Source organism: Lemur catta, chromosome 19 (assembly GCF_020740605.2).
Source record: "Lemur catta isolate mLemCat1 chromosome 19, mLemCat1.pri, whole genome shotgun sequence".
In the NCBI taxonomy this organism is placed as follows: Eukaryota; Metazoa; Chordata; class Mammalia; order Primates; family Lemuridae; genus Lemur; species Lemur catta.
Window position 1 is genome coordinate 32,421,027 of NC_059146.1, and position 27,219 is coordinate 32,448,245.

Genomic DNA, 27,219 nt, shown 5'->3' on the forward strand with positions numbered 1-27,219 from the left:
TTTCCCCTGCAACTCGGCTGGGAGAATGCCAACTCACAAACCACATGCAGAGCTTTCCATTCCAAGTTACACCCAGAAGGCTTTTCTATATTTGAGAGGGAATATTCAGATATAACCACTACACAGGAATGCAAACCATTGTTTGCTAGTTCCATAAGGTAGATCAAACACTTCTGACTCGGAGAAGCACCGCCGTGACATGGAGGGAAGCATTTTAATCTTCAGCCTTTCTGCAGACCAAGACCCTGCTGGAGCCTCAAAGCAACCTTGCAATCATTATTATTTTTGTAATGTCTCCTTGGGGTGAGTGCAAGGTGGGTGGGAGCAGGAGAACTGAAGCTTGCTGACCCCTGACATGCAGAGGAAACTGGTGAATGGCTGTTGAGTGAATCATAATCTCCCCACCCCCTCCGCTGCTCCGAGACAGCAATAGTGCAGGCTGGACCCAGATCGGGCCCCTGGGTTTATTTTCCCAGTAAACTGCCTATTGGCTTTTAATGCCCAAATTTCTGCCAAATCTCCTAGAATAGAGCCACATCTCCTCAGATTCCCCAGGGCAGGGCCACGTCCTGTTCAGTACCCCCTGCTCAGACCCATCCCCTCCCTGCCAGGGCGAACTGTGTCCCCTCAGACCCTCCAGGAAATGGTCATATCTGTTCAGAACCCCCAGGGTGGACCATGCCCTCTCAGAGTCCCCAAACTTCATAAAACATACGTACATTACATTTCTCAGCTAACAATCACAAAGGAAAATTTACAGTCGCCCTCTGTAACTCAGTACATTTCTCACAAAGCAACGTGTGGGTCACATCTCAAATTCTACCCCAAGTACCACAGGCAGGGCATCGCGGCCACACGCAGAGGTGTCGGGACATTGCGCTGAGGCTCCCCAGATGAGACGTGGGGCTGGGGGCTCCTGACCAGCCAAGTGATGGTGGAGCTCAACCTGGCTGAGGGTTCGGGGACCAGGGACCGACCCTCCGGCATTTTCCAAATGCATAGTTTGTTACTTATTCAAAGGCGCATTCATGGGTCTATTTACACTTTAGGAAATTGCTTGAGAGCTTGCGGTTGAGGGTTGACACGCTGTAATTGTTATCATTTAAAATCAAGGTGAACAGGCACCGGTGAGCACTTTTTTCCATAGAGCAGCTGGTTTTCAGCAACAGGAGGCAGGAAACGCCCTAATTTCTCATAGTGTAGGGGCAGTGGTGCCCCCTGGTGGCCATCAGGGCTGGGCGAAGATCTGCAGATGCTCTAGGGAAGGGGAGGGTGGGGTGTCTCCCTCCTTAGAAGCCGGGACCAACCCCCCCCCAGGCTGTGCTCACAGGGTCCGGCGCCCCCGTCTCCATCCCTGTTTTCTGTGCTGGCCCAGGGTAGGTGTCTTTTTTGCTCCCTGGGCATCTATTTTCAGTTTTTCTGAAAATAGCACCCTATTTTCCTTTGGGGAATCTCCCACATGCAGGTCATGCAGTTCTTGAAGACCTGGCCTCCCCACCCCCACCTCATGCATCAGGTGCACAGCGATTGGACAAGGGATGAACACATGACCCAAATCTGTCCAATGAGAGCCTGGTCTGGGACATTTTTTTTTTTTTTTTTTTTTTTTCTGCCAGAGTTACTGGGAAAGAAGCAGCCCCTTTCCGCTGGGGCTGCTAAGCTGGTCCGTGGCATATATGTCTGGAGTTTGTGTGATTGGGGCATCTCTGTCTCTGGCTGTAGGGGAAGTTGCTTGGAAATGAACCTGACACAGATCGAAATGGATTTGAGAAAGCAGCTGGATCCAGCCATACCTGAAGCCAGTAAGATCCAGGGCATTTGCAGTTAAGTGAACCAGTTAAAATCTCTCTAAGGTCAGTGGGAATTGGGGAATTGTACCCCCCACCTGATTTGTTCCAGGCCCTAATTCCTCCCTTCCCTCCCTTCCCCCCAAAAATCTCCTCATCGCTGCTTACATTTGCAAGCTCAGAAGCCACATTAATCAAAACCATCTTTATTATTTAAAGAGCATCCCGTCACCGGGGCACCTAGATGGGAGTCCCCAGATGGCAGAACAATATTTACATGGGGGTTGGGACAGTGAGGATCGGGTGGTCCCAGGGCTGAGTGGGCCCGCCACTGTGGAAGAGAAGGCCCTGGAGGCAGGACATCCTTGGGCCTGTGGGCTGGGCCCAAGAACAAAAATGTTCCATCCTAGGCCCAGCGTGGATCCTACCACATGGGGCTAGTGCCACCTGGATCAACTCGGACCCTGGAGGCGAACGCGAGGAGAAGCCATGGATCAGAGCTGGGTCACCATGCCGCTGGCCTCGGAGTGAGTCTGGGGAAAGACAACTGGGGGCTTCCGAGGTCTGAGAGGCCTCCCCCGAAGTCCCACAACATCCCTCCCCTCCCTGGAAGCCCTCGGAAGTCCCTCTGTTCCCTGGGGGGCCTCTTCTAGGCCTGAGCTTGGGTTTCCTGAAAAATCTCTGCCTCCCTCTGCCCCCATCAATGTCCCAAACGTCCCCACTCCTGGCTCCCATCCAGGCCCAACTTTCACCTTTATGGCCTGGAAGATCCACTCCCGGAAGTCACTGACTTTGGTGTAGACGCCTGGCTTCTGGGCCAGGGCACAGCCAGTGCCCCAGCTCACAATGCCGCACAGCCGCCAACGCGATGTCCGAGAGATGCTGTCCTCACACACGAAGGGACCACCACTGTCACCCTGGAAGGGGAAGGAGAGGCCTGGCTGGAGGCCAAGATGGCTAGCCAAGAAGCCCTCTCAGATGGCCATGGGGCCCCAGAGCCGTCTGGCCCTAAGAGAGGGAGCCCAGCCTCCCATTGCCCTGTGTCTCTGTCCTGGGCTGGCAGGGGCCAGGGCTCTCCCACAGTCCCTCACCTGGCAGGCATCAATGCCACCCTCAGGGTAGCCGGCACAGAACATCTTGGGCTTGATCTGGTTCCCGTAGAAGTCAGGGCCATTGCAGACATCATTGCTGATTATGGGGACTCGGGCCTCCTGGAGCACCCCAGCCTGTTGGCCTGGGGGTGTGCGGGCAAGGCTGGCAGAGCTGGGGAGCATGCACACCCCCCTGCCCTCCTGGTGCCCACCCCATGCCCCTTGGTGTCCCTACACCCCAGGGCCAAGAGTCACTCGGCCAGCCACACTGCCCTTCCCAGCACAGCTCAGAGTCTCCCTAGTGGGGGCATCGCAGGCAGAGGACCGGACTCACCGTAATACTGCGTGTTGCCCCAGCCTGTCACAGTACAGATCTTGCCATCCACCAAGGCCTGGCCGGCAGCCGGGAGGCACACAGGCTGGATGTATTCTGTGAGAGGGACCTCACTGGTCTAGCGCCTGCTGGCCAGCCCACCTGGCACAAACCTCTTCCCAGCAGCCTCTGGTGCCCTTGTGCAGTGCACAACCCATACAAGCAGTCCTGGCAGCCCTGACTGCTGCCAGGTGGTGACTTCACCTGCCTGAGTCTCAGAGCTCTCAACTATAGAATGAAATAATAATCATTTCTCCCCAGAGGTTGTACTGAGAAATTGGTGGATTGTTGAGTAGCATGTAAGAGGCGTTCATATACCTGGTGATAATAACGGCAGTAGAACAACTGCTAGCATTACCGAGCGCTCACTACGTGCTGGCCCCTCTCTAAACTCTTATAGTAACCCTTTTAATCATCTCAACAACCCTAGGAAGTCATTTTGCAGATAAGGGAAACTGAGGCACAGTGCGGTGAAGCCATGTGCCCAAAACCACTCAGTTGGCAAGTATTTAAATCTGACTCCAAAGCCCATGTCCCCATGCCCTTACCCCTCAACCATGTGTCTCAAAGCCCAGCCACTCCCACCCATCCCCCTGTGTCCCCAAGGACACATCCTAACTTCAGTATTTTTAACTCCCCGACTCTTTTCTCTAAGGAGACAGGTTTTATTTGAAAGAAAAACACCTATCGCTGCCTTCAATGGGAAGCTAGTACCACTGACCATGAAAAAGAAAATAACCGTAAAAATAAACATAATGCCAACCCCCAAATGGCCCCAAACTCTCTGGGGCACAGCCCGCGTGTCACATGCACAGTTGCCGGTGCCAGTTGGTCTGGGCTCACACCTTTGCCACTTGCCAGCTCTGGGAGTCTGGGGCGTTATTTCCCTTCTTTGTGTTGGGACCTTTCCCCATGTGGGAAAACGGGATCTCAGCAGAGCCCCCCGCACCAGGGGGGGCCAGGGCGGCTGGGGGACCTGCTCAGGTTTACAGCCGGGACACCTGGGGCAGTGCCGGCAGGCAGGAGGCAGCGCGGGGTGGCGTTCGTCATCGTTACTGCTGCTGTGATATCGTTCTACTGCATTGCGTCCGTTCATCATCACTGCTATTAATTTACTGTCATCATCACAACCATCATTATAATTATTATTATTATTATTCCACTATGGCCTGCTAAAAGCTGGAGCCTGAGGCCTGCTCTGCCGGAGAGCTGTTCAGGACACGTTGGCACACAAGGGAGTCTTTCTCGATGAGACCAAAGAAATGCTCGGGGCACCGCAGAGGGAATAACTCCCAGCTTACTTTCTATTTGATTCATTCATATATTTTTAGATTTTTTTCATTGTATTTCATTGAATTATTTTTTTGATAACAGCTCTATTGAACTATAATTCACATACCGTACAATTCACCCACTTAACGTGTACGAGTCAATGGTTTGTCGTATATTCAGACATGTGCAGCCGTCTCTGCGATCGATGCAGAACACTTTGCCACCCCCGAAAGAAACCTCATACCCTTTTCCAATCACCTCTCCATCTCGCCGTCCCATCCCCACGCAACCCCCAGCCCCCCTCCCACCCCACCAACCACGATCTACTGTCTGTTTCAATGGATTTGCCTAATCTGGACATTTCAGATTAACAGAATCATACAATGTGTGGCCTTTGGGGTCTGGGTTCTTCCACTTAGCATAAAGTTTCCAAGGTTCATCCCGGCTGCAGCGTAAATCAGTACTTCGTTCCTTTTTAAGGCCAATATTAGTCTAGTGTATGGATATACCACACTTTCTTCATCCATTTGTCAGATGATGCACATTCGGGTTGTGTATACATTTGGGTTGTTTCTGTCTTTTGGCTTTTATGAATAATGCTGCTATGAATGTTTGTGTACAAGTTTTTTTGTGGACATATGTTTCATTTCTCTTGGGTGTATACCCTAGGAGTGGAATTGTTGGGTTAGGCATAACTTTATGTTATGTAACATAACTTTACGTTTAACTTTTCGAGGAAATGCCAGACAGTTTCCCAAAGTGGCTGCACCAATCACTCACAGCTAAGCCCAGTTTGTGCTCCTCAAGGTCACGCCCCCATCACCCGAATCATAAGTTTATTCTCCTAGGCCCCTGGCCCCCTCCTCGGTCCTCCTGGCCTCAAGTCCCCAAGCCAAGGCTCAGCTCCCAGACTTACCTGTGAAGGGCAGAGGGCTGGAGAGGTGGACCAGCGCGATGTCGTTGCTGTTTTCCTCGCTGTTGGGGTCTCGAAAGGGAAGGTAGCCCCCGTGGTAGACCACAGCTTGCACGCTCAGCTGCAGGCCGTGGGGAGAGGCCTGGGCCACAGCCCCAGCGAACACTCGCCAGCGGGACAGGACCCGGTTCCGCCTACCAGGAACAGGAGGGAGGGTGGCGCCCTGCCCAGGCATAGGCCCCCAGCCTCTCTGCTCCCCTGCCCCCCAACACTGGCACAAGGAGGAAGGGACTCACTCAGGGAAACAGTGGGCAGCCGTCAGCACCCAGTCTCCGGACAGCAGGGATCCCCCGCAGAGGTGCGCCCCATCGTAGCGAAGGCTGACTTGCCATGGCCACCTGCCCAGGCTGGTGTCCTGGCCCCCCACGATGCGATCCACGGGCAGCTTCCTGCGGCCACAGTCTGTGGGAGGGGGGACGGTCGGGCCGGCAGAAGGAGCCTGGAGCCCAGGCCCCCAGAGCCCAGGATTGGCCCTGCCCTGGGGAGAGTCTGGGGGGAGGTCCTGAGTTTCAGGGTCTTACCTTGGCAGATGGTAGCCAAGAAACGGCCCCTGGGACAGTCACTGAGGGAGACAGGGAAATACAGAAACCAATCAAGACGGATAAAAGGAAAACGAGCAGAGCAGGTGTGGGGTGCCCGGGGAGCAGCGGGGGCCGGGGTGTCGCTCCCCCCGCCCCCCCGCTGCCCTCCTCACCACACGGAGAGGACCTCCAGCAGCCTCTGGGCGTGGGGCAGCCTCCCCTCGTCCACGCAGAAGAAGCCGGACGTGCCGTTGGCGCCCACCGTCCTCACGTCCAGCTCGGAGTGGGCCAGTGCCCTGGGCAGGGCAGGGGTCAGGCCTGCTCCCCCCGCCCTGCCGGCCCGCACCCCTCCGGGGGGCCCCAGTACCTGAGGAAGCCCATCTCCTCACAGCTGAGTCCAGCGACCCTGGCGTTGGAGCGCGAGGAGCACAGCAGCCGCCACGTCCCTTCCGTCTTGTCCAACACCGTGAGCCTTGCGTCCACGGGGCTGACCTGCACTGCAGGGCGACAGGGCCGGGGCGCCTGGGTCCCACAGCCGGGCTCCCCACTCGCCCCCCAGCCTGGGCTTCTCCCAGCCTGTCCCGCGGCCACGTGGTTTTAGCCCCGAACCCCAGCGCGGCCCCTCAGGGCCCTCCTTTCCCCACGGCTGTGACTGCTTCTGGCGCCGTGACTCGACGGCTCAAGTCAGACCGAGGAGCAGCAGCCCTGGGACTTCGGCTGTGGCCCCGCGGAATCCAGGAGGGATTCTCCTTCTGCCAGCTGCCCGGGCTGGCTGCTCAGGAGCCGCGAGTCTGGAACTGGACTTAGACACTGGGAAAACTGCTTGAGCCGAGCCCCGGGGAACGGCCCACGAGGCTGCCTCTGCCGGGCCATCCTCGCCCCATGAGGGAAAACTAAGCCAACACGGAGGGAAGCCGAGAGAGTTCTGATAACATTTTTAAAGCCCCTTGATGCATCCAGGCTAGAAGAACCTCCAGAATTGTTGGTTATGTGAGTTAATAATTTCCCCCCTTTTAAAACCAGTTTCTTTACTTTTTCCTTTTGTCTTTTCCAGCCTAAAAATCCTTGACTAATACACCAGATTGCCAAAATGTTTAAATAGATATCTTATAGTCTGAAAGAAAGAAAGAGAGAGATAAAGAATAACCATCTTTTTCTGCAGGACTCATCAGAGCCTTGAACATGCTAAAGTGAATAATTACACAAGCAGAAAATGTAGTATTCATTCATTCACTCAACAAGCATTAACTGGACACATGCTCCATGCCCAGTGTGGGGTGACGCTGGGGACACAAAGACAGCTCTGGGCTCTGCTCTCGCCAAGGCAAAGTCTGGGGGTGGGGAGGTAGGTGGCAGTAAAATCGTAACCCACCCAAACACATCATTACAAATGGTGACATGAAGCAGGGCCGAGGTCTACAGGAGAGCCAGAGAGAGCTCATGGGAGATGGCTCATGTCTGGGGCTGGCTGGGGGCAGTTTGTGCTGAGAACGGAAGGTCCCTGAAGTCCCCCGTCTGCTGCCCACAGGAAGTCAGAAGGACCCTGTTAATGCCGCAGGAGGGTCCCGGCCCTCGGGGTGCTTACTTACATTTACCCAACACTTTGTACGTGCCAGCTCTATTTTAGGCAATGGACAAATTGCCACCGCAATGAACAAGTCGGACAAAACCCCTGCCCCTGTGACGCCCAAAGCCCAGCAGGTGAGATGGAATAACGAATGGGACAGATGAATAAAGTAGATCATGTGTCACGAGGAAAGAAGGGGCCATGGTGACAAATACAACTCAACGGAGGGAAGGGAGCTGGCATGGCGGGTGAGGCTGCACTTTTCAATGTGTGGGCAGGGAAGTGTCCCGGGAGTGTGGCAGGGGGACAGGGATCCGGAGGAGGTGAGGAGTGGCGCAGACACTGAGGAACAGCAAAGTAGGCCAAAGGAAGTGCCCGCCCAAGGGCCCCAGGGCTGGAGGCCAGAGCGGAGGAAGCGAGGGGGCGAGAGGTGGGGAACAGATCAACGTTGGGCTTCTCTGTCGCCTGGAGCCAGGTGCAGCCCAGGCAGGGCTCCCCGCACCTGACCCAGGTGTTCCCGGGCCCCCTCTGGCTGCGGGTGGGGAGCAGACCATGGGGGCAGGGACAGAGCAGGGGACCAGGGAGGAGGCTGCTGGAATGTCCAGGCAGAGGGGACGGAGGCAGGGCCAGGGCGGGGGCAGTGGAGGGGAGAAGGGTTTCGAGTCCGGAGGGACTTTGCAGGTGGAGCCGACAGGGTTTGCTGGGAGACTGGATTCATACGTGAACGTCGAGGAAAGTGAGGGTTCACGGACAAGCCGAGGTGTTTGGCCTGAACCCCCAGCACGGGGCTGACACTGGCAGAGATGGGGACGGCCGGGAGGGGCAGGCTCGGAGAAAGATCAGCTGTAAAACCCTTTGCCCTTTTCTCACGAGCCTCCTGTGTGGTTCTGAGAGCACATTCTGGGAAAACGAGTCTGCCGAAAACTTGCTTTTCCGTCCTCGCAGGAGGAAACGGGCAAGGCCATGCCCCAGCTTCGAGGTCTGGACAGGAGAGGCCGGGCTTCCAAGGGGAGCCCTGGGCTGCTGGGGTCCTACTGTGCGCCCAGGACGAGGCTACCTGCTCTCCCTGCCCCACTGCCAACCGACGCCTCGCCACACCCCCCAGGGCTCACGAAGATCACCCCCATTTTCCACATGTGGAAACCGAACCTTGGAGAGGTGGGGTGACGTGCCCAACATCACCAAGTGCATGAGAGGCAGAGAGAGGGGATTTGGCGGCCTGAGTGACTCCAGACCCCCAGCTTTCAACGTTGCCCTGGACACCCCCTCAAGTGACCCCCACCCCCCTCCTGAGGCTTAAACAACAGCACAGTAACGACGCTGGCTCCGTTCCCTGGGGGAGGTCACTGGGCCAGCCCCACGCTATGTGTCACATTGGGGTAGTTCTTTGAATCCCACAACCATCTGGGAGATAGTGACCATTTCTATGCCCATCTTACAGATGGGGAAACTGAGGCTCAAGGGCACACAGCTAACAACTGGCAAAACCAGGAATCGAACCCAGACCTGCATGTTCCTGCTCCTTCCGTGGGTCTCACACCAACCCTGCCTGTCCCACCCCAAATGCACTCATCCTCGACCAGGACTGAGAAGCCACCCGGCTGTCCGTGTCCGCAGTGGGAGCAGGGGACGCCTGGCATCGCTGCTAGGTGGTGCCCACCACCCCCTGAGTTCCAAGACCAAGACTTGAGGTTTGAAATACCAACTGAGGCAGGGGGGTGGATTTTTATTTTAAAATGACTCCTAACTGCTCCAGAAATGTGATTTCCAGAAAGTGTGAGGTTTTCGGGGGGAAAAATAGCACTTTACGGATGTGTCTTGGGGGAGACGGGGAGGGGGGGGCATCAAATGCCCCTTCCAACTATTTTTAAAGCCACATTCTATGCCACTGTTTCTCACTTTTAAAGTCTTTATTCTTGTTTCCATTATTTTAAGCAACACAAAAAGCATGTTCTGGGCCACCTCATGTGCTCCCCAAATTGTCTTATATATTTAGAGGTGTGAAAATCTCAGAAAAATGAGGTGGCAATACAATTTCGGAGTTGTTTTTGTGTGTTTGTTTGTTTCATAATTTCCCAACATTTTTCAAAAACCCTGAGTACAAGGAAAGAGTGCTGGCCAGACCCGGGTCTGCCTCGTGACCCACTTACACTCCAGATGGACGCTTGGGGACTTGTCTTTCCGCTCATTCATTAAGCAAAGTTTTCCTGAGCACCTACTCTGTGCCAGGCACTGTCTGACAGTAAACAAAGTGTCCCTGCCCTCCTGGAATTCACCAGGAGTAATTAACTGCAAATGTGAGGAGCGTTACTAGGGGCAGCAGGGACGGCCATGGGGCGGGAGGGACGTGGAGTCCGGGGGTCCCGGCAGGCCTTGCTCAGGAAAGTTCAAGCCTGAAGGGTGAGAAACCACAGCCAGCGTTTATGGTGTGGCTAAGAGCCAAGCACTGCAGGGATAAGTATAAGTACCTCCTCGGATGAATTCTCATTCCCATCTCACAGATGAGGAGACTGAGGATCAGAGAGGCCCACAACTCAGAAGTGACAGTCTAGAACTGAAACCTGCCCCTAGGTGTGAGCTGGAAAGAAGCAGGTGAGCTAAGGCTTCCTGCAAAGGGGTCGTTTGAGGAAGAGGCAGCCCGGGGACTGGAGTCCAGGCAGTGCCGGAAGCAAGCGTGAGCTGGGGGTGAAGAGGGGCCCCCACCCTAGGAGGCTTGGAGCCTGCGAGGTGCTGGGATTTTACCCACTGGCACAGGAGCCACAGGGGGGCTTTTGGCAGGGGTGTGATCCCTTTTCTCTGCCACTTGTCTCACGTGTGGTCTTGGGCAAGTGAGTTCAGTTCACTGGGCCTCAGTTTCCCCATGTGCAAAATGCTGGGATGGTAACAGCCCCAGTCTCTCAGGCCTGCTGGTAAATGCTGCAGCCAGGGCCTTCAATATGGCAATTAATTCACCGACTAGCTCTGTGACCTGGGGCAAGTCGCTTGGCTTTTTGTGCCTCAGTTTCTCCATATGGAAATGGGTTGTTGTGAAGCTTTAATGACTAGACACCATCAAGTCCTGGCACATGGAAATGCTCTGAGCGCCGGCGGAGATGCTTAACGTTGATATTGGCTTTTTATGCCTGGATCTTCAATTCCTTTTAGCATGAGCCGAATTCTTTACTGAATTAGATGAGGCTCATTGTGGGAGTGAAAAATCCATCCCACCACCCAAATTCCCCTTTCCTCCTGCTGCCCGGCATCATGGAACGGCAGCTTGGAGTTGGCACTGGGGAGGATTCATTCATTCATCCCACAATTATTAATAGTGTCTTCATCTATTCCTTCGTGTGCCCATTCATTCCGCATGCCTGCAGAGACATCTAAAATGGGCGTGTGGAAGAGCCATTCCCGGCCCCTGGTCCTCCCTGGTCCTCACTTTCCACATCTGTAAAATGGGGCCAATAATAGCAACTACCTCCTAGGAGAGCCAGAAATGTCCACCGGATTCACAGCGTGCCTTTCAAACGTGTTTTGACCATGCCCCACAGCACGAAATATATTTTCACATTATGATGTAGCCCGAAGGAGCCTGTAGTCTGGGGCAAGCCACCACATTGCTCTGAGCCTCAGGTTCCCCATCTGTAAAATGAGAGCAACAGTCCCACCCTCACAGGGCTGCTGCAAGGATGCAGTGGGCTTGCATGGATATGAATACACAAAACCAAAACAGAAGATTAACAAAACTTTTTTTTTCCTGAGAAAGAGATGCACCCCAATATTTTCATATTTTCTATTTCGTACTTTTAAAAAATGTGGTTTTCCCAACTCACTGATTTAATTTCCCGCTGCACTAGTGGGTACTGGAAAACACTGGGTTAGACTCGGGAGGTGTTTAGTGCCTGGCACACAGCAGGCCCTCAGCACAAATGCACTATTATTATCAGCACGAACGCGCGCATTCGCACACGCATTCAAAAAATAACTTCTATCGCGTTCCCGCCAGACACAGGTCTCCACTGGGGCTCCCCGAGGGTCCGGGCTGCCTGCTCACCTGGATACAGCGGCTCCTGGTCACTCCTGAGGAGAACAGTCGCTGCAGAGAAGGCAGAGGTGAGGGCGGGCTGGAGGCTGCAGGGCCCAGGGCAGGTCAGAGGCACGGGGACCACTCTCACCGATGGCCCAGGACGCCGCCCCGATGCCCATCAGGAGCAGCAGGGTCCCCGCAGTCAGAGCTGCCACCTTGGGTCCGGAGCAGCATGGCACGGTCCGGCCACCTGCAACAGACACCATGCTGGGGCCGCAGCCAGGCCTGTCCTCATCGCGGCAGGGTCTGGGCACTGGGCCCGCTCTGCCCTGCCCCCCAAGGCTAACGGATTACGCCCGAACAGGCAGCACCCTGGGCCCAGTTCCCCGGGGCTGAGCGGTTGGCAGGGCCCTCCCTCCTCTGCTGCGTGAACCACAGGTGTCTCACTCCCCAGGGGTTCCAGCTGGGAAGGGGGCATGGCTGGGCCGGCTGCCACCCTCCCGGCCTCCCTTCCAGCACTTTCCTGGCACTTATGGGATTTCTCCTCCCCAATGATGCTGCGCTTTTATATTTCCGTCATTGCTTTGTGCCGTCTCTTCTTGGACCTCTCACTCCTGCCGACTCTTCCAGATGTTCTTGGAACCTCTTGGGGACCGTGACCCCTGACCTTTGCCCTCTTGGCAGCTCCCTTCCCTGCTGTTGCCTTTCTTTCTGCTGTTCTAGATGCTTTGCCCTGGGTACCCCGCAAGCCAGACCCTCTCACAGGACCCAGCTCCCATCAAATCCGCCCCTGGAGGTTGAGAATCCAAATTTGCCAGCCTCGCTTAAAATATCGTCCTTACCCCTTCCTAGCTGGGACCTTGGGCAGGTGGCATCATGTCTTTGAGTCGCAGCATCTCATCTATTAAATGGGCATCCACCTAGCACCCACGCCTGACAATAACGCTTTAAAGGTCTTTCAAATAATAATAATAATAATAATAGCCAAACCGGGCTCATTAACTCGTTCAGTCCTTATCTCAACCCCATTATGGTCCTCGTGCTTCCAACAGCTCAGAGGAGTGGAGTCACCTGCCCACAGTGACGCAGCCCAGAGGAGAAAGGGTCCTGAACCCTGGGCAGGTGTGGTGCCGGGTCCCAAGCGTATGGCCGCAAAGCCACACTACTTACTCACCCAGTGGGAGTGCCTGGCACAGGGCAGGTTCTTAAAATGCTGTGTGGTCCTGGGCAACTGCCTACACCTCCCTGAGCCTCATTTTTTCCGTCAGTAAAACGGGACTTTACTTGCTTACTGTCCTACTGAGGACCCACTGTGTGCCTGGCACCATTCCAGGCTCTGGGAACACACCCCAAACAAGACAGATGAGGTGATGGCTCAAAGGGGGCTCGTGAGTGTAGACGGGGAGTTGGGGAAATCAACGAGTAAACAAGTGAATGAACCGGATTGTTTCCAGATTGCAGCAAAGGCAGTGAAGACAGCAATTGCAGGTTGTGGGCACAGACGGGCCGCTGAAGGGGCAGCAGGGAGGCCTCCCCAGGAAGAGACTTTTGAGCTAAGATCTGGCAGGTGAGGTGCCAGCCATGCAAAGACCTCAGGGAAGAGCATTGTGGGCAGAGGGAACAGCACAGGCAAAGGCCTTGCGGCAGGAATAAGCACAACGTGCATGATCTGTCAGAGGGCTGGAGAGGCCATGGAGGTGGCCAGACGGCCTGGGCTTGAGGGAAGTGGCGGGAACCAAGGCTGGGGGCCGCTAAGGAGGCCTGGTGGCCCAGGGAGAAGAGGGGCTTCCTCCCCAGTGCAACAGAGGACCTGGAAAGTAAAAGCCAGCCCCTCGGCCAGGGATTGTGGGAGGACCCACGAGACAAGGCTGCTTAAGGCCTTCAGCTCGGCCTGGCTCAGGCTCAAGCGCCCTTGGCATCTGCAGAACACGTCCAGGGCTGCAGGGGCTCCCCACTCTCCCACCCACACCCGTGGGGGTAGGGTTGGCAGGCACAGCGCCCGGCCAGCACCCGGATCAGAGCAGGGAGCAGGCCGGGACCTTCCTGGGACAGCCACTGTCTGAGTGTCTTAAGAATCTGGAGGCTCAGTGGCTCCTATCAAGGCATGAGGGCCACACTCCCTTCCCCCAGAGAGGCCCCGGGGGCCAGGCCAGCCCAGCCCCTGCTGGTTGAGCCCTGCCTGTCCTGAGAGGGACACGCCAGCCGCCCAACTCTGCCCACCCACCCTCCTGGTTCCGGCGGGAGGTCTTGGCTCTCTGCAGCCATCAGGCTGGTCCTGATTTCTTTGTTTTCAGAGGTGCCTGCCAGGGCTCCCGGCTACGCGGAATCCGGCCTACAGGTCCCGGTAGGTTTGGTGGGACAGGAAGCAGTGCCACCCTGTGTCTCCTAGGGTAAGAGGAAGAAACTCTTTCCACAATTTCTGGTTCAGAGAACTTCAGGCACCTCTAAAACAGGTGCCTCTGGTGGGACAGGAAGTGTCCCCACTCTGGTCCCCCAGTGTGGGACGACGCATCCACTCTGTGTATCCTTGCTGGGACAGGAAGTGTCCTCATTCTGTGTGAGAGGCGGCATCGTCAACCCCACGATCCCTTGGAGGTGACAGAGCCTTTTTGCTCAGGAAGCCCCACTCCTCCCTGAGACTCTGCTCCCTGCTTCTCCGGGCACCCCCCAGATGCCCCATGTCTTCTCACAGGACAGTGCTGGCCCCACTGTTTGGTGGCAAAGCCCTCACAGGTGACACCTTTGGAGTCTTACGTGACTCCAACTTCCTGAACGAAATGCTCTCCTCTGGGACACCACCCACACCTGATTTTGCTCCTACTTCTCTGACAGCGCCGTACCCACCGACCCTGGACCTCCTCCCTGAAATCTGGAGTTCCTCGGGTGGGCAGCAGCCACGCCCCCGCTCCTCCTAAGTCTGTCCCACCCGCCGCTGTGGCTTCTTTCTCCTCTGTGTCCCCAGCCCTGGACTCTCTTCTAAGTCCCAGATCAGGGGTCCTGCAGCCTCTCAGATGCCTCTGCTGGAACCACACCCACCAGGTCCCAGAATGGCCTCAACGTCTCCCCGGACGTGTTCTTCCTCCCAAGCCCTGTCTCAGAGGCCCTCGTCTCCCAGACTGTCCCTTGTCTGCAGGACACTTCTCCCGCACCCCACAGCTTCCGGGCCCACAGCCCCTCCGGCCTCTTGAGTGACTCTCATTCCCGCCCTTCCACGGCCCGGCCTGGGTGCAGCCCCACCCAACTGCTGGGCTCAGCCTCCCTCTCTGTGCACCCTGGACCAGAATCCTGGGGAGCCTACTGAAACAGCAAATCCAACCTGTCCCTTCCCTACCTGTAACCCTCTGTGGCTCCCTAGTGCCCCCTGGACAGAGGCTAAGACCCTTAGCCTGGCATTTCCAGGCCCTCAAGGATATAACCTGAGCTTTTAGGGATTTGGGGATTAAACATGTTTCCCCAAGTTCCCAGATAGTTCTGCAGGTCATTATCAAACACCTAATAGAGTTTCCAAAAAGCCACCCAAACCTGGAGAATACAGAGCAGACAAGAGAAACAAAGTAACCAGCAGCGCCACCTTGTGGAGAGACCCAGCACTGCCAAGGAATCAGCCTGTCCCTCACCAAAAAACGAGTCCCAAACCAGCCTGGTCCAGCTGTGCGCCTCACCTCCCCCTCAGCTCTGCCCCCAGCAACACCTCCAGAAACTCCAAAACATCTGTGTGCCACTGCACGCCCTCCCCCCCAGCTTCCAGCTTTGCTCTTCCTCTGCCTGGCGTCCTTTGAGTTGCAACTCAGATGCCACCTCCTCCAGTTCCAAGTCCCCAGGTGGCACCCGGAACCTCACCTTGGGCACGCTTCAGTAGCACACTAGCACAGACACCAGGAGCCACTGCCCACTCAGAGCCCTGCCCTAACCCCGTCCTGTCCGGCCCAGTTTCCTTAAATCCTTGCCGCTGTTAATAAGGAAGTTACCACTGTCCACCGTCATCATCTAGTTTGCAGAGGAGGAAGGGAGGCCCAAGAGGTGTGGCCACCAAGCCCGGGTCACTCAGCAAGTAAGTGCAGCATCAGAACCTTCCGGCACCAGGGTCCAGGTGTGACTCCCCCGGCCCCAGCAGCAGGACTGCCCTCCAGGACCAGCCTGAGCTGCCTGGGAAGACGGCAGAGCCCTCCCTGCCCCTGTGCTCTCTCTGCAGCCGGACCATCTCTGCCATCCGGGCATCTCTGCTTTTCTTCCCTCGTTCATTCATACATAGTTTCCAGCGCTGGTGTCCCCTGCCATCAGCTCCAAGAAAGACATCGTCCCCAAGGAGCAGCTGTGTTGCCCACCTGCTCAGCTAGGGTGCGGCACCTTCTCTGGAGCGTCTGGGAGCCTGGGTTAGCTGAACAGTCTGGGGTCTGAGACGCCCGAGGAGGCCAGAGATCCGTGCTAACCATCTCGGCCAACATACTCAGTGCTTCCTGCCTGCCACGGCACTTCCGTCCTCTCGCCACGCTGCGAGGCGTGCACTATGATCTCATTTTACAGGTGAGGCGATGGAGGCCCAGAGAAGGCAAGCTGCTTGCCCAGGGCCACACAGCTAGAAATGCTACTGCCTGGGACTGACCCCAGCTAGCCTGGCTCCAGGAAGAAAGGAGGGAGTCAGCAGGAGCTGGGGGAGGGCAGGAGGGAAAGGCTGCCCCGAGCCAGGGCCCTCCAGCTGGCTCCCAAGCCTGGGAGAGGTGGAGAGGGAGCCCACGCCGGGAGCCGCCCAGGGCCTTCCTGTGCCTGCTACCCCACGGAGCGGTTTCTGTCCGTCATCCCCATGGTGGCTCCGCTGCTGTCTCTCCCCTCTCCATCCTTTCAGTCCAAAGTCCCCCCTCTGCTCTTTTGCCCACAGAGCCAGGAGGTGGGAGGAAAGTCTGGAATCTGCAGGGGTCCTGGGTCCCTGGGACCCCACGTCTGCCAACCTCTGCCATGACAGCTTGCGGGTTCTGGTGTGTCTTACATGCTGAGCCCCGTGCTGGTGTCTCACGTGTTCCATGTTCCCAGCCACCTCACAGAGGGAGTACTAGGGTCCACGCTCCACCCAGAGGGAAACCGAAGCCCAGAGAAACGATGTCAAGATGGCAGGAGCAAATGCAAATGCCGGTCTGTGTGTTTGACTCCAGAATCTGTGTCCGTAACCACGGTAGCTGTGGTCTCCCCACCCGAGCCCCAGGGAGAGAGCAGGTCTGGGGTTAGCTGAGAAACCACTGGGGGCGAGGGGAAACTGAGGCCAGGTGCCAGGAAGGTCACAGGGGGTAGCAGGGAGGCAGGCGGTGGGACAGGCGGTGGGACAGGCACACAGAAAGTTGGGTTAATAGTTAATCGGGTGGAGGAGGCCTCAGAGGGGTGGAGATGGGGTGGGAGCAGAGTGCTCCAGGGGGCGGAGGGCTGAGAATAGAGCTCGGAGGGAGAGGCGCCAGGCAGAGCCAAAGTCAAGTCTGGGCTCGGGGAAGGGGGACTCACCCTCCTTCTCCGCCATGTCACAGCCTCTTGTTAATGATTCCCCGGCTGACCTCCTGGGCCGGGGTGGGACCTGTGGGGAGAGGAACGGGGAGGCAGGGCCTGGGGGAGCCCAGCCCATCCCAGTCCTGGTGCCCCATCCCAGGCGCCCATCCAGGGAGGCTGGAGGGCCGGGGCCTTGGCCAGAGCACGCTGTGATCACGGACGCAGACCGGGCTGGGTTCAAGGCTGGGGTCAGTGTCTAACCAGCGGCCAGGGGATGACTGGATTTGCAGGACTGGGGACCCCCATGCCTGAGCCTGGGAAGGAGGGGCCTGAGGATCGGAACTCCTGGGCTTGAGGGAAGAGAGGGCTGAGGGGCCTGAACTCCTGCGTCCTGGGAAAGGAGGAATTTGGGGGCCAGGACTCCTCAGCATGAGGGAGGAGGGGAGAACTGAGGCCCGACCTCTGTGCTGAAGGAAGAGCGGGCTGAAATGCCTCGGCCCTTGCGGAGCAGTCAGAGGGCCCACTGTTTGGGGTCCTGGGGGCCCCTCTATCAGGAGGTGGGCATCAGGCGGAGTAGGTGGTGAGGGAGCCCGTGTCCTCAGGACTGGAATCGTGAATCTGGGGCCCTGGTTCTTACCCTGGGGTCCGGCAGGTGGGGGCGGAGCTGCGAGATGGTGCTGGTTTAGGGTCAGTCTCCGGGCCTGGGCAGGAGCATGGTGGCCCCGCAGCAGCGGGCCAGGAGGCAGAGGCGGCGGCGTGGGGCCTGCTAGGCCGGGCTGCCTCACCTGAGGAGGAGGGGGCTGGGCAAGGGGCGGGGGAAGGGGCGGGGAGAGGCTGGACAATGGGATTGGCAGCGCTGGAGGCCACCTGGCTGGTGGGACTGGGCCCACAACCGGTCTTGCCTCCAGCCTCCAGGGGCCCCAGGTGTGCCTGTCTGCGGGGAGGTGGGAACAGGGACAGGCTTGGCTGAGGGCCGGGGGTGCCTGGAGCACTGAAGGATGGGGATCTGCACGGGAGGACTCAGGTGGAGGCCCCAGCAGCCCCTGCCCGGCCTCTGCCTCACCTCGCTCAGCCCCTGTGCCTCCCAGCTCCCCCTGCCCAGCCCCGGGGCCATGCTGCCTGCCCTTTCCTGCACCCCCTACCCAGCTCCTAACAGCGAAGTCTCGCCCTGACCCCAGCCCCCTTCCCTGCCCTGACTCCAGCCCCAGCCCAGCCCCTCCAGCCCAGACGCCTGGCCTGGCCCATCCTCCCCCAGCCCCCTCCCCCAGCTGCTTTCCTACAAGTCACGGGGGCTGGTTTGCTTTGGCAGCCTCTCTGCCGCCTGCAGAGGTGACCTCTGGAGCCAGGAAAGTCCTGGATAGGGGGGATGGGGGGGCTGGCCCGGAAAAGGCAGCGCCGAGTGCTGAGGCCCAGGCCAAGTGGCCGGAAGCAGACACATACTGTCCCACCAGCAGCCAAGAGTGTCCACGTCAGAGCCCAGGGCCAGATAAACACCCGGACACACCAGGGTCACCACCAGACACCTGCCTGTGGTCAGCCACACACCCACCCACCCTCAGGCCACGGCTGCGCACCCCAGAACGGCCATCCCTCCCAACAGACCCACCTGCTCACCCGCAGGTGCCCCCTGTGCCCACTGGGTTTGCCCCGGCCCCAGTCTCCACCTCTCCTCCTCTCTCTGCATCCATCCACACCCCTCCTCCCGGCTCCTCCCCAGCTCCCCCTTCTCCAGAGAGGCCCACACTGCTGGGCACACATCGAACCCCACAAAACCCTGCCCTGCCCCAGCATCAGCCTCATCTCTTCCCTCCACGCCCCACCCCCTGCACCCTCCAGCTCCTTCCCACCCATCTGCCACTCCAGCACCCCCAAACTCCCCATGAATCGCACAGCAAGCAGCTGAGCCTGACCTGCGCTCTTTCCGTCCTCAGCCCTCAAAGTGTGAGGCATGTTCCTGCCCGGGAGAGAGTGTCCCCAGGGGGAAACTGAGGCTCCAGGATTTGGGGGTGGGGATGGAGAGGGTGACTGGGCTCATGAGCGAGACTGTGACTCAAGTCCAAGAATCTTTATTTCATGAACAAAACTACTTCTGTAAAGAGAGACAAGGCTGAACGGCCCCGTTCTAAGTGGCCCCAGTCCAAGGCTGGTGAGAGAGGGCGGGGTTGGGCCGGGGCAAGAGTGCATCACAGGGAGGGGACCCCAGGTCCAGCCGGAGGAAGCAGGAGGGGGAACAATGCTGGGGGTCGGAGTGGGTCCCAGACCCCTGCCCCAAACTCTTCCAGCCCGTCACGACCCCCCTGCCACGGGCAGGGATGAGGTGGGGAGGGGCTGGCCCCAGAAGTGCGTGTCCGAAGCGGCCAATGTGTGCAAATCAGCAAGAAGGAGGGGTGCGGAGCCGCTGCCCCCACCTTGCCGCCCCCTTCCCAAACAGGCAGCAGAAGCAGGGGTGGGGCAGCGGCAGTATTGCTTTTCCATCATGCATGGCGGTGGGCAGCGATGGGCAGGGGGAGGACGGCTGGGTTGGGGTGCGAGCCAAGCCCCCCGCCCCCTCCCACCCTGGCAGCTCCCTTGGCAGGACTCTGAGGCATGTGGAGGCCCAGGGTGGCCAAGCCCCGCCGCAGGGGGCAGGCTGCGCCTGGATGCTCCTGTTAGGGCTAGCTCTTTCTCCAGGCGAGCACAGGGCCTGAGGGGAGGGAGAGAGAGGGAGTTAGGTGCCTAGTGGGCTGCAACCCTCCGCGACCCCCCAGCCCCTGCCCGCCCACCCAGCTTACCGGGGCTATTCGGCCACCTGCACGCCCGTGCAGTTCTCTTTGCTTTCCGAGGTGATGGCCAAGTATTCCGAGCTGTGGGGGGAAGGCCAGGGGTACAGCGAGCCCATAAGCAGTCTGGCCCGGCCCCCAGGGGACTGAGGAAGGCTGCGTGTCTGTGCTCCTGAGCTAGGACAGGAGGGTCTGCGAGATGCCCCGCCTGGGGCCTGGGCTCCTGGGCTTGAGGGAGGAAGGGGCTGGGGCCTGACGACCCCATATCCGTATTGACAACCGTAGGGGAGGGACAGCTGGGACCCTGGGCCACTCCCTCGTCCCCACACCCTCAGCTCACGCGCCCCTGCGGCGAGTCCCAAGGGCCCCCGGGGCCCCTCTCGCCCTCCTCCCCGACCCCACTCACGCATTCTCTTGCGCGGCAGCCTCCGTGGCGGCAGAGATCTTCTTGTAGCAATAAACCATCTCCGCCACGAGCCAGATGGTCAACACCACGATGAGCACGTACATCATGATCTCGGACACGATGGACGCCATGTCTCTGTTGGCTGCGGGGGCCAGGCAGGGGTCAGGTGGGAGCTGAGACCCCGGCTCAGGAGGCACGACAGCCGGAGTGTGCCGCAAGCTTGCTGCGTGAGCTTGGGCAAGTGGCTCGACCTCTCTGGGCCTCCATTTTCCCAAATGTAAAACGTTGCTAATCCCAATACCTCCTTCCCGAGAGTGTTATGAGAATCAAATAAGCTTTCAAAACCCTTAGAATTGTGCTTGACCTATAAATAGCACCCGCTAAATATTCACTAGTATGAATACTACTATTACATCATAAGTGGGGCAGGACAGCATAATGGTGAACAGCAGGGGTTCTGAGGCCAGACTGCCAGGGTTCCAATCCTGGCTGTGCCTCTCACTAGCTGTGTGACCTTAGGCAAATGACTCCACCTCTCTGAGCCTCCATTCCCCACCGTGTAACATTAGTATGATAACACCCATACCCTCTCCCAGGGCTGCTAGGAAGAGGAAATGAGTTAACATCCGTGACGTGCTTGGCTGAACACGCAGCCAGCGCTGCCTAAATGTTGGCTGCTTTCCGGAAACCCCACATCCTCTCCGCAGCGCTGGCCTCTGCCATTGCCAGCGTCCTTTCATTCAGCCTAAATTTAAACTGCAAAGGGAGCGCGGTCAGCAGGGGACCAGGGTCGAAAGCCACTCTGACATCCTTGGGTGGATTTCCCGGGCAACCATCCCCCATCCTGGCCCCTCCAGGAGGGCCGAGATCCCATTTCCCGCTTTTCTCACTCATCTTCCTCCCCATGAGGGGCACTTTCTGCTGTGCCACCCTGTGCAGATGGCAGCTATGCTTTCTGGGGCAGAGCGAGGGAGGGTGCAGGGCTGGATGCTTCACCATCCCACCCGCACTTCCCTGAAGGAGGAGCTGGGACAGGTTCCACCCCATTCCTTCATCCATTCTTTCTTTGGTTTGCGCATTCAACAGACATCATTAATGCATCTCATGCAGTGGGTGCCTGGTCTCAGTCAGGCTCGGTGTTAGGTTCTCTATCTGAGCCTCTTCCTGATGCCTCGGAACAGCCCCGAGGACAGGGCTGATCCCGGTTTCCCACGTCAACGGGCTGCAGGAACCTATGCTGAGCTGGATACATGTTGGCCAAAGCTCAGTGGTTGGATTTCTTGCCCCCACTGGATTTAGGAGCAGGGTATCTCTGGCTGTCCCACCTGGCCTTCTCACTTGCTCTCCCCGTCAGGTTAGGACAGTGATAGCCATGAGTACGTGGCCCGTGTTCCAGATAAGGACACTGAGGCCCAGAGAGGAGAAGGTGCTAGGCCAAAGATGCACAGCCCAGACTGGACTCCAGGAGCCAGGATACAGGTCCAAGTGTAACTGACTGCAGGATCCGAGCTCTCATCTGCTCTGGAAGCTTCCACAGCAGAGACACTTGGTAACTGCTGCCATGTATGCAGCACAGTCTCCACAGACCCACGCAGACATCTCGGGACGGGGGACTGCCGCTACTCCACTGTACAGACGAGACGCTGAGGCAGAGGGGAGCTTCTCACGGGGTCACACAGAAGGTCAGAGGCACCTTCTCTAGGGAGACCTTTGATTTCTTCAAAAACCCAAACCTTCTAAGAGCTTCACCTGCCGGGCCCACACAGGCAGCCCCCAGGTTAGAAGTCCCAGCCGCCCCCTGCAGGCCTCAAAAACATGCCCTGGCAGGCGATGCTACCAATGCAATAACATCGCGGGTAACGAAAAAATACTGTAGTGTGATGAGTCATGTTAAAAATACTCCAGTACCTGCGTAATGAAGAACAGTATAGTGTAACAAGGAATACTGAAAAATATCACAATAGGATTGATAATATTTTTAAGTACTATAGCATACATGGTGGGTAATGATAAAATATGAAAACATGGTGGGGAACACTACAAATACTCTAGTATGATGGATTATGATGAAATACTATTATATGTTTGGCAACACTTGTATAGTATAACATAAACTACTATACTGTAGGGGGTAATGTTAACAAGGCAGTGCTATAATAAGGTGCATTAAAAACGCTAGAACTTGGTGGATGATGCGGAAAACACAGGCTCCGGGAGGACAGCGTGAAGCGCTCCATATTGTGGTGAATACTGTTAAAAACACAGGCTCCGGGGGGTGGTGTCATATGTAGATAATGTTAAACAAGAGGCTCTACCGGGTTACAGCCCTGCCCCACCACCCAGATGGGGCGGCATCCTGGGCAAAGGCCGAGCGACAAGATGGAAAGAACCGTCCACCCTCACCTCTGCACACGTTTGTGAGACAGAAATAACACAGGTTTTGTTCAGCCCCAGGATTTGAGGATGTCTTTGTCCTCAGCGACTCTGCCTTGCCCCCGCCACGAGGGCAGGGCTCCCCCTTCCGTGTCCGTGACGACCACCCCCCAGCACCGTGACCTACACCCAGGAGCGGCTCAGACGTGATTCTGATTGCACTCCGCTGCGCCACTTTGACAATAAACGTAAAAATGCTAATTATAAAAAGAAACCCACAGGCTCTGGCTGACAACAGAGCACAGTGAATCATGCCAAGAACAGAAACGCAGTCACCCAAGTCCAGGTCCCAACTGCGTGACCTTGGCCACGGAACCTTACCTCCCTGAGCCTCGGTTTCCCCATATGTAAGAAGGGGATAGTGAGAGCCCCAGCCCGGAGGGTGGGGAGGATTCAGCCGGGACTGCACGGAAGGCTGCGGCCAGCACTGTCTCTCGGGAGGAAAGGCAGCGCGTGTTGCCGCCAGGATGTGAGCGCTGTGGCCCGAGGGACGCACTTGCCCGGGCTCTTTGCTGGCTCCAGGCCTGGGATATCTCCCAGGCTCTCCAAGCCAGCCGGCCACAGGGCCCTGGAAAATTCCAATTTATGTCGGTCAGCAGATGGTTCGGAGAAGGGGCCAAGGTGGCTGAAGCCAAAATGATGAGATGGTTCAAAAACCCTTTGACCCTGCTGCTCACAGTGGCCCCCAGACCTGCAGCACCGGCCTCACCTGAGAGCTGTTAGAAATGGCTCCCAGGGGCACCTGGATCTGCGGTCAGACCTGCACCTTAGCAAGACTCCCTGGTGACGGCAGCACACAGTGCAGCCTGAGGGGCTGCGCTCTGGGGGACATACTACTATCTCGCGACAGAGGGCGGGAACAGTCAGAACCACTGCCCTCCCCCCCGTGCAGGAGGCCCTGCTGTGAGCTGGGCACACGCCAGCAGCCGATGCTCAACCTTATGCTCAATCCTTTTAAGCCCCTGTGACATAATAAGGGCTCACAGGACACCCTGAGAGGTAGAGACTGTTATCATCCCGGTCTCCAACAGAACAACCCTCAGCTCAGAGACAGGGAGACACCTGCCAGAGGACACACAGCACAGGTGACAGAGCTGGGTTTGTACCCAGAATATCCGTGGGGAGAGGCATACTGTGGCCCTCCATGGACTGAAGGGAAATGGAGCCAGAGCTGGAGCCGGGGGGGGGGTGCTGCTCCCCCTGCTGCTGTGGGCAGTTGGCTGGCCGAGGCACAGAGCCAGCCTGTCCCCTACCTGCCATCTGTCATCTGTCCCTCCATCTGGCTTGCCGGTGGGCGGCGGCGCGAAGGGGCAGGCAGGCCCCATCTCACCTTTGTCCACCACCTCCAGGTGGATTTTCTTGACGACGCTGGTGTTGTGCTCGTAGTTCTCGAAGAAGAGCAGGCGGTAGACGTGGCACTCATAGTCGCCCGAGTGGTTGTAGGTGACGTTGGTGATGAAGATGGACAGGTCCTGCAGGTCCTTGGTGCCCCGGCTGCCATTCCACACCACACGGCCCTCAAAGCGCTCGTCCTCCTCCAGCTGCAGCACCTCGTTCTCATAGCGCAGGATCTGGGGGCCGCGGTGGGGGCGTCACTGCCTGGGCCTGTCTTCCCCCAACTGACCCTAATGCTGTCCCCTGCCCTGACACACACAGACACAGATGCCACACACGAACTCAGTCACTTTGACCTTGAGCAGGAAGGGCCCAGGGGGCTAGGGTTGTGCCAGGGGGCTAGGGTTGAGGCTTCCTCTCAAGCCCCACCGGGCCCCCTGGGCCCTCCCCGGCAGTTCTTCCCCAGCCACCGGACACACTGCTCAGGCAGGCATGGGACACCCTGATCCCAGCTGCCGGAGACCCCAATTCTCCAAAAGGTCATAGAAGTTCATACGTAATTCAAAACACACACATAATACAGAAATTTAAAAAAAGTTCTGCTTTTCTTCCGTGATGACTACCCAAGACATTTTTGCAGGTGCCAAATAAGTCCAATGACATTTCTTTCATGCCAGCCACGTGCCAGTTGCATCACCTCAGTCTTCACACACACTTACGGGCTGGAGCCCGAGAGGCTCAGTGACTTGCCTAAGGTCACCAGCTAGTCAGTGGTGGAGCCAGAATTTGGATGCAGGTCGTCAATCATAGCACGTTATTTAAAACAAATGCCCCCCAGCCTGAGACCCAGGCCTACCAACTCCCACACGTGCCAGGCAGCCACACACCTTAACAAACTCCTCGGTGCCCTTCTGGCGGAAGGTCCACTCGGTGAAGGTCTCAGCGGTGGTCTCGCTGCGGCGCTTGCAGGAGATGCACAGAATTTTGAAGGTCATCCCGTACACGGCCTCGGTTTCCGAGTCCACCTCCACACAGCCCCCCCAGGCTGAGGTCACTGCGGGGACAGCAGGCTCAGGTCGAGCAGAGGCACTCATCACCCTAGGCAATGCCAGGCTCGCTGGCTGTCGGCTCTCGGCCCCTCAAAAACCATCTGTTTCCCCCCAATAATGATTTTGAGTGGACAGAGCTGGGCGCCACACTGGGCCCTGCCACTCGCTGCACGACCTTGGCAAGTCGCTCATCTTCTGCGACCCTCGGTTTCCCTCTCTGTGTCAGATGAAAGAATGATCATCTTTGGTTCCAGCGGTGGCAGGGCAGATTCCATAAGTTAGGCAGGCCCGGCACACGGGAGGTGCCCATAAACAGGCCGTCAGTGTTGTCAGTAACGCGAGAGTCTCTCTACCGAAGTCCCCCTTCTGACTCCTCAGAAAGTCACCTGCCCAAGGTCCCAAAGCATCTAGGTGGTGTGACTAGAATTCCAGCTGTGTTAGCAGTTCAAGGTGGCAGAGCGATTTCCACCATTAAGTGGGTCTTCCAAACCAGCCAGCCCCAAATGGGCTGGGGGAAAGGAAGGCCTGGGGGTGGGTAGTTCCGTGGGCACTGGAGTCAGGGCAGACCCACTCCCAGCCCTGCTCCCCAGTCCCACAGCCCCTGCGTGATCCGAGGCCTCCAGACTTCTCCTGCCTGTGTCCCCTACTCCCCAGGCTCCGTCACCTCCATGCCCTCCGCCATCAGCTTCTCCAAACTCTCTCCTGAGCTCTTTCCTGCCTCAGGACCTCTGCGTCCCCACGGGATCCAATCCCACCGGTACCTGCCAGCTCCTTCCTGTCCCCCAGTGCTCACTCGCTAATGCCCCATCTCTTCAGCTCCGGCTTTGGGTCTTTTCCTTGTCCTCAATCTCTCTGTGCCTTAATCCTCAGGACTTCTGTCTGCCACCCCCGCTGCTGTCTCTTTCGGCCTCTCCAGGCACCTCTGTCTTGGTCTCCCCCAGCCGCGTCGCTCTTTGGGGTTTCTCTGAAGGTCTGTCCTCTCTCCAGGCTCGCGCTGCCTCTGTAGTGTCCCCATCTCTCCGTGTCTCTCCCTCTTTAAATTCCATCCAGATTCTCTCCCCGGCTCCGTCTCCCCGTCAACTCTCCATCTCCTCTGCCTCTCCCAAGTTTCTCTCCCTCCACGGCTCAGACTTGTGACACTCTCGCTGTCCCTTTCTCATACCCTCTCTCTGTCCTGCTTCCCATTTTCCCCCACGTCCCCAGTCGCCCAGCGGAGCACTCAGGGGCACCGAGTCCTTCTCTGTCCCTCGCCCCCTCCCTCCGGTCCCTGTCTCTCCGGGTATCTCAGTCTCTCTCGTCCCCGTCTCCGGGCGCTGCCTTCCCCCCTCCCCCGCCCGCGGCTGTGGGTGTCACATTGCAGCCTGCGGGACTCCGGGAGCAGCTGACTCCGCGTTTCCTCGCCCCCGGCCGGGCGCCCGCAGCCTCGAGGCCCCGGGCCCCGCCCGCTCGCGCCCACCGCACCTCCGCCGCCCTCCGTGGCCCGGCTCCTGCGCGCACAACTTCGGAGGCCGACTTGGCGGGGCCGGGGGCTGGGCCGGGGGCTGCCCTGGCGCCGCCGCCGGAGTCCCGAGCGCGAATCCCGCGCCCCGCCCGCGCCCCCCGCCGCGCGCGCCCGCGGCGCACTCACCCAGTGCCGCGCCGACCACGAAGGCCAGCAGCGTCCCCATGGCTGCGCCGCGCACGCTGCGCCCCCCTCCCGGGCCGCCGGTAGGAATAGCCGGGCGAGAGGCGGCGGGACCCGGCGGCGGGTCGAATGTCCCCGGGAGCGCGCGGGCGCGGCAGCTGCGGCTCTGGGACCGGCGAGGGGGGAGGAGGGGGGGCGCGGCCCCCCCGCTCCGGTTACCGCCGGGGGCCCAGCCCCGGGGCCCGGCGTCCGGGCATCCCCGCCGCGCGGGCGGCCGCTGCTGGGGCTGGGGCGGTGGCGCGCGCGGCCGGGCGCATCCGCCAGGTGCGCCGACCCCGGCCCGGCTCCGGCTCCGGCTCGGCGCGCTCGGGCGCGGACCGCGGTCTCCTGCGCACTGCAGCGGCGGCGGCGGCGGCGGCGGCGGCCCGGGAGGGAGGAGGCAGAGAGGGAGAGGGAGGGGGCGGGATGAATCACCGCGGGGGGAGGGCGCGGCCGCCCAGCCTTTGCCGCAGCGGCACCGGCCTCTGGGGTGGCGCAGGGACCGCGGCTTCTGG

The 27,219-nt window shown here is 58.4% G+C and overlaps 2 protein-coding genes across 5 annotated transcripts; both read right to left on the minus strand.

Annotated features, from left to right (window-relative positions):
- Positions 1-1,977: 1,977 nt before the first annotated feature.
- HPN (hepsin) lies at positions 1,978-17,859 on the minus strand. Of its 4 annotated transcripts, none has more exons than XM_045532368.1 (13): positions 17,697-17,859; positions 17,078-17,147; positions 11,739-11,840; positions 11,618-11,659; positions 6,385-6,514; positions 6,191-6,313; positions 6,018-6,058; positions 5,733-5,898; positions 5,440-5,630; positions 3,213-3,308; positions 2,879-3,021; positions 2,540-2,704; positions 1,978-2,251 (listed from the first exon to the last, which is right to left on the minus strand). In XM_045532368.1, exons 2-13 carry the CDS (start codon positions 17,091-17,093, stop codon positions 2,240-2,242), a joined length of 1,227 nt encoding a protein of 408 aa, XP_045388324.1. In that variant the 5' UTR covers positions 17,094-17,147; positions 17,697-17,859; the 3' UTR covers positions 1,978-2,239. The 4 variants fall into 4 exon arrangements, with proteins under 4 accessions (XP_045388324.1, XP_045388322.1, XP_045388323.1 ...); XM_045532366.1 differs by having other exon boundaries at positions 1,978-2,334; XM_045532367.1 differs by having other exon boundaries at positions 1,978-2,320; positions 17,697-17,858.
- Positions 17,860-19,109: 1,250 nt separating this feature from the next.
- On the minus strand, positions 19,110-27,061 carry SCN1B (sodium voltage-gated channel beta subunit 1). The gene is made up of 6 exons (XM_045532370.1): positions 26,669-27,061; positions 24,880-25,046; positions 23,988-24,228; positions 20,225-20,366; positions 19,831-19,902; positions 19,110-19,742 (listed from the first exon to the last, which is right to left on the minus strand). The coding sequence occupies exons 1-5, from the start codon at positions 26,706-26,708 to the stop codon at positions 19,836-19,838; spliced, it is 657 nt and encodes a 218-aa protein (XP_045388326.1). The 5' UTR covers positions 26,709-27,061; the 3' UTR covers positions 19,110-19,742; positions 19,831-19,835.
- Between the last annotated feature and the right edge of the window lie 158 nt (positions 27,062-27,219).

Bases quoted from the DNA above. Each gene is read 5' to 3' on its own strand.
- HPN (XM_045532366.1), bottom strand. The intron at 5,631-5,732 runs GTGAGTCCCTTC...TGTTCCTGGTAG, and splicing joins GCTGCCCACTGTTTCCCTGA to GCGGAACCGGGTCCTGTCCC. The intron at 3,022-3,212 runs GTGAGTCCGGTC...GCACACCCCCAG, and splicing joins GGGCAACACGCAGTATTACG to GCCAACAGGCTGGGGTGCTC.
- SCN1B (XM_045532370.1), bottom strand. From the start codon at position 26,708: ATGGGGACGCTGCTGGCCTTCGTGGTCGGCGCGGCACTGG. The intron at 25,047-26,668 runs GTGAGTGCGCCG...CTGTCCCCGCAG, and splicing joins CGTGGTCGGCGCGGCACTGG to TGACCTCAGCCTGGGGGGGC. The intron at 19,903-20,224 runs GTGAGTGGGGTC...TTCCCCCCACAG, and splicing joins GCTGCCGCGCAAGAGAATGC to CTCGGAATACTTGGCCATCA.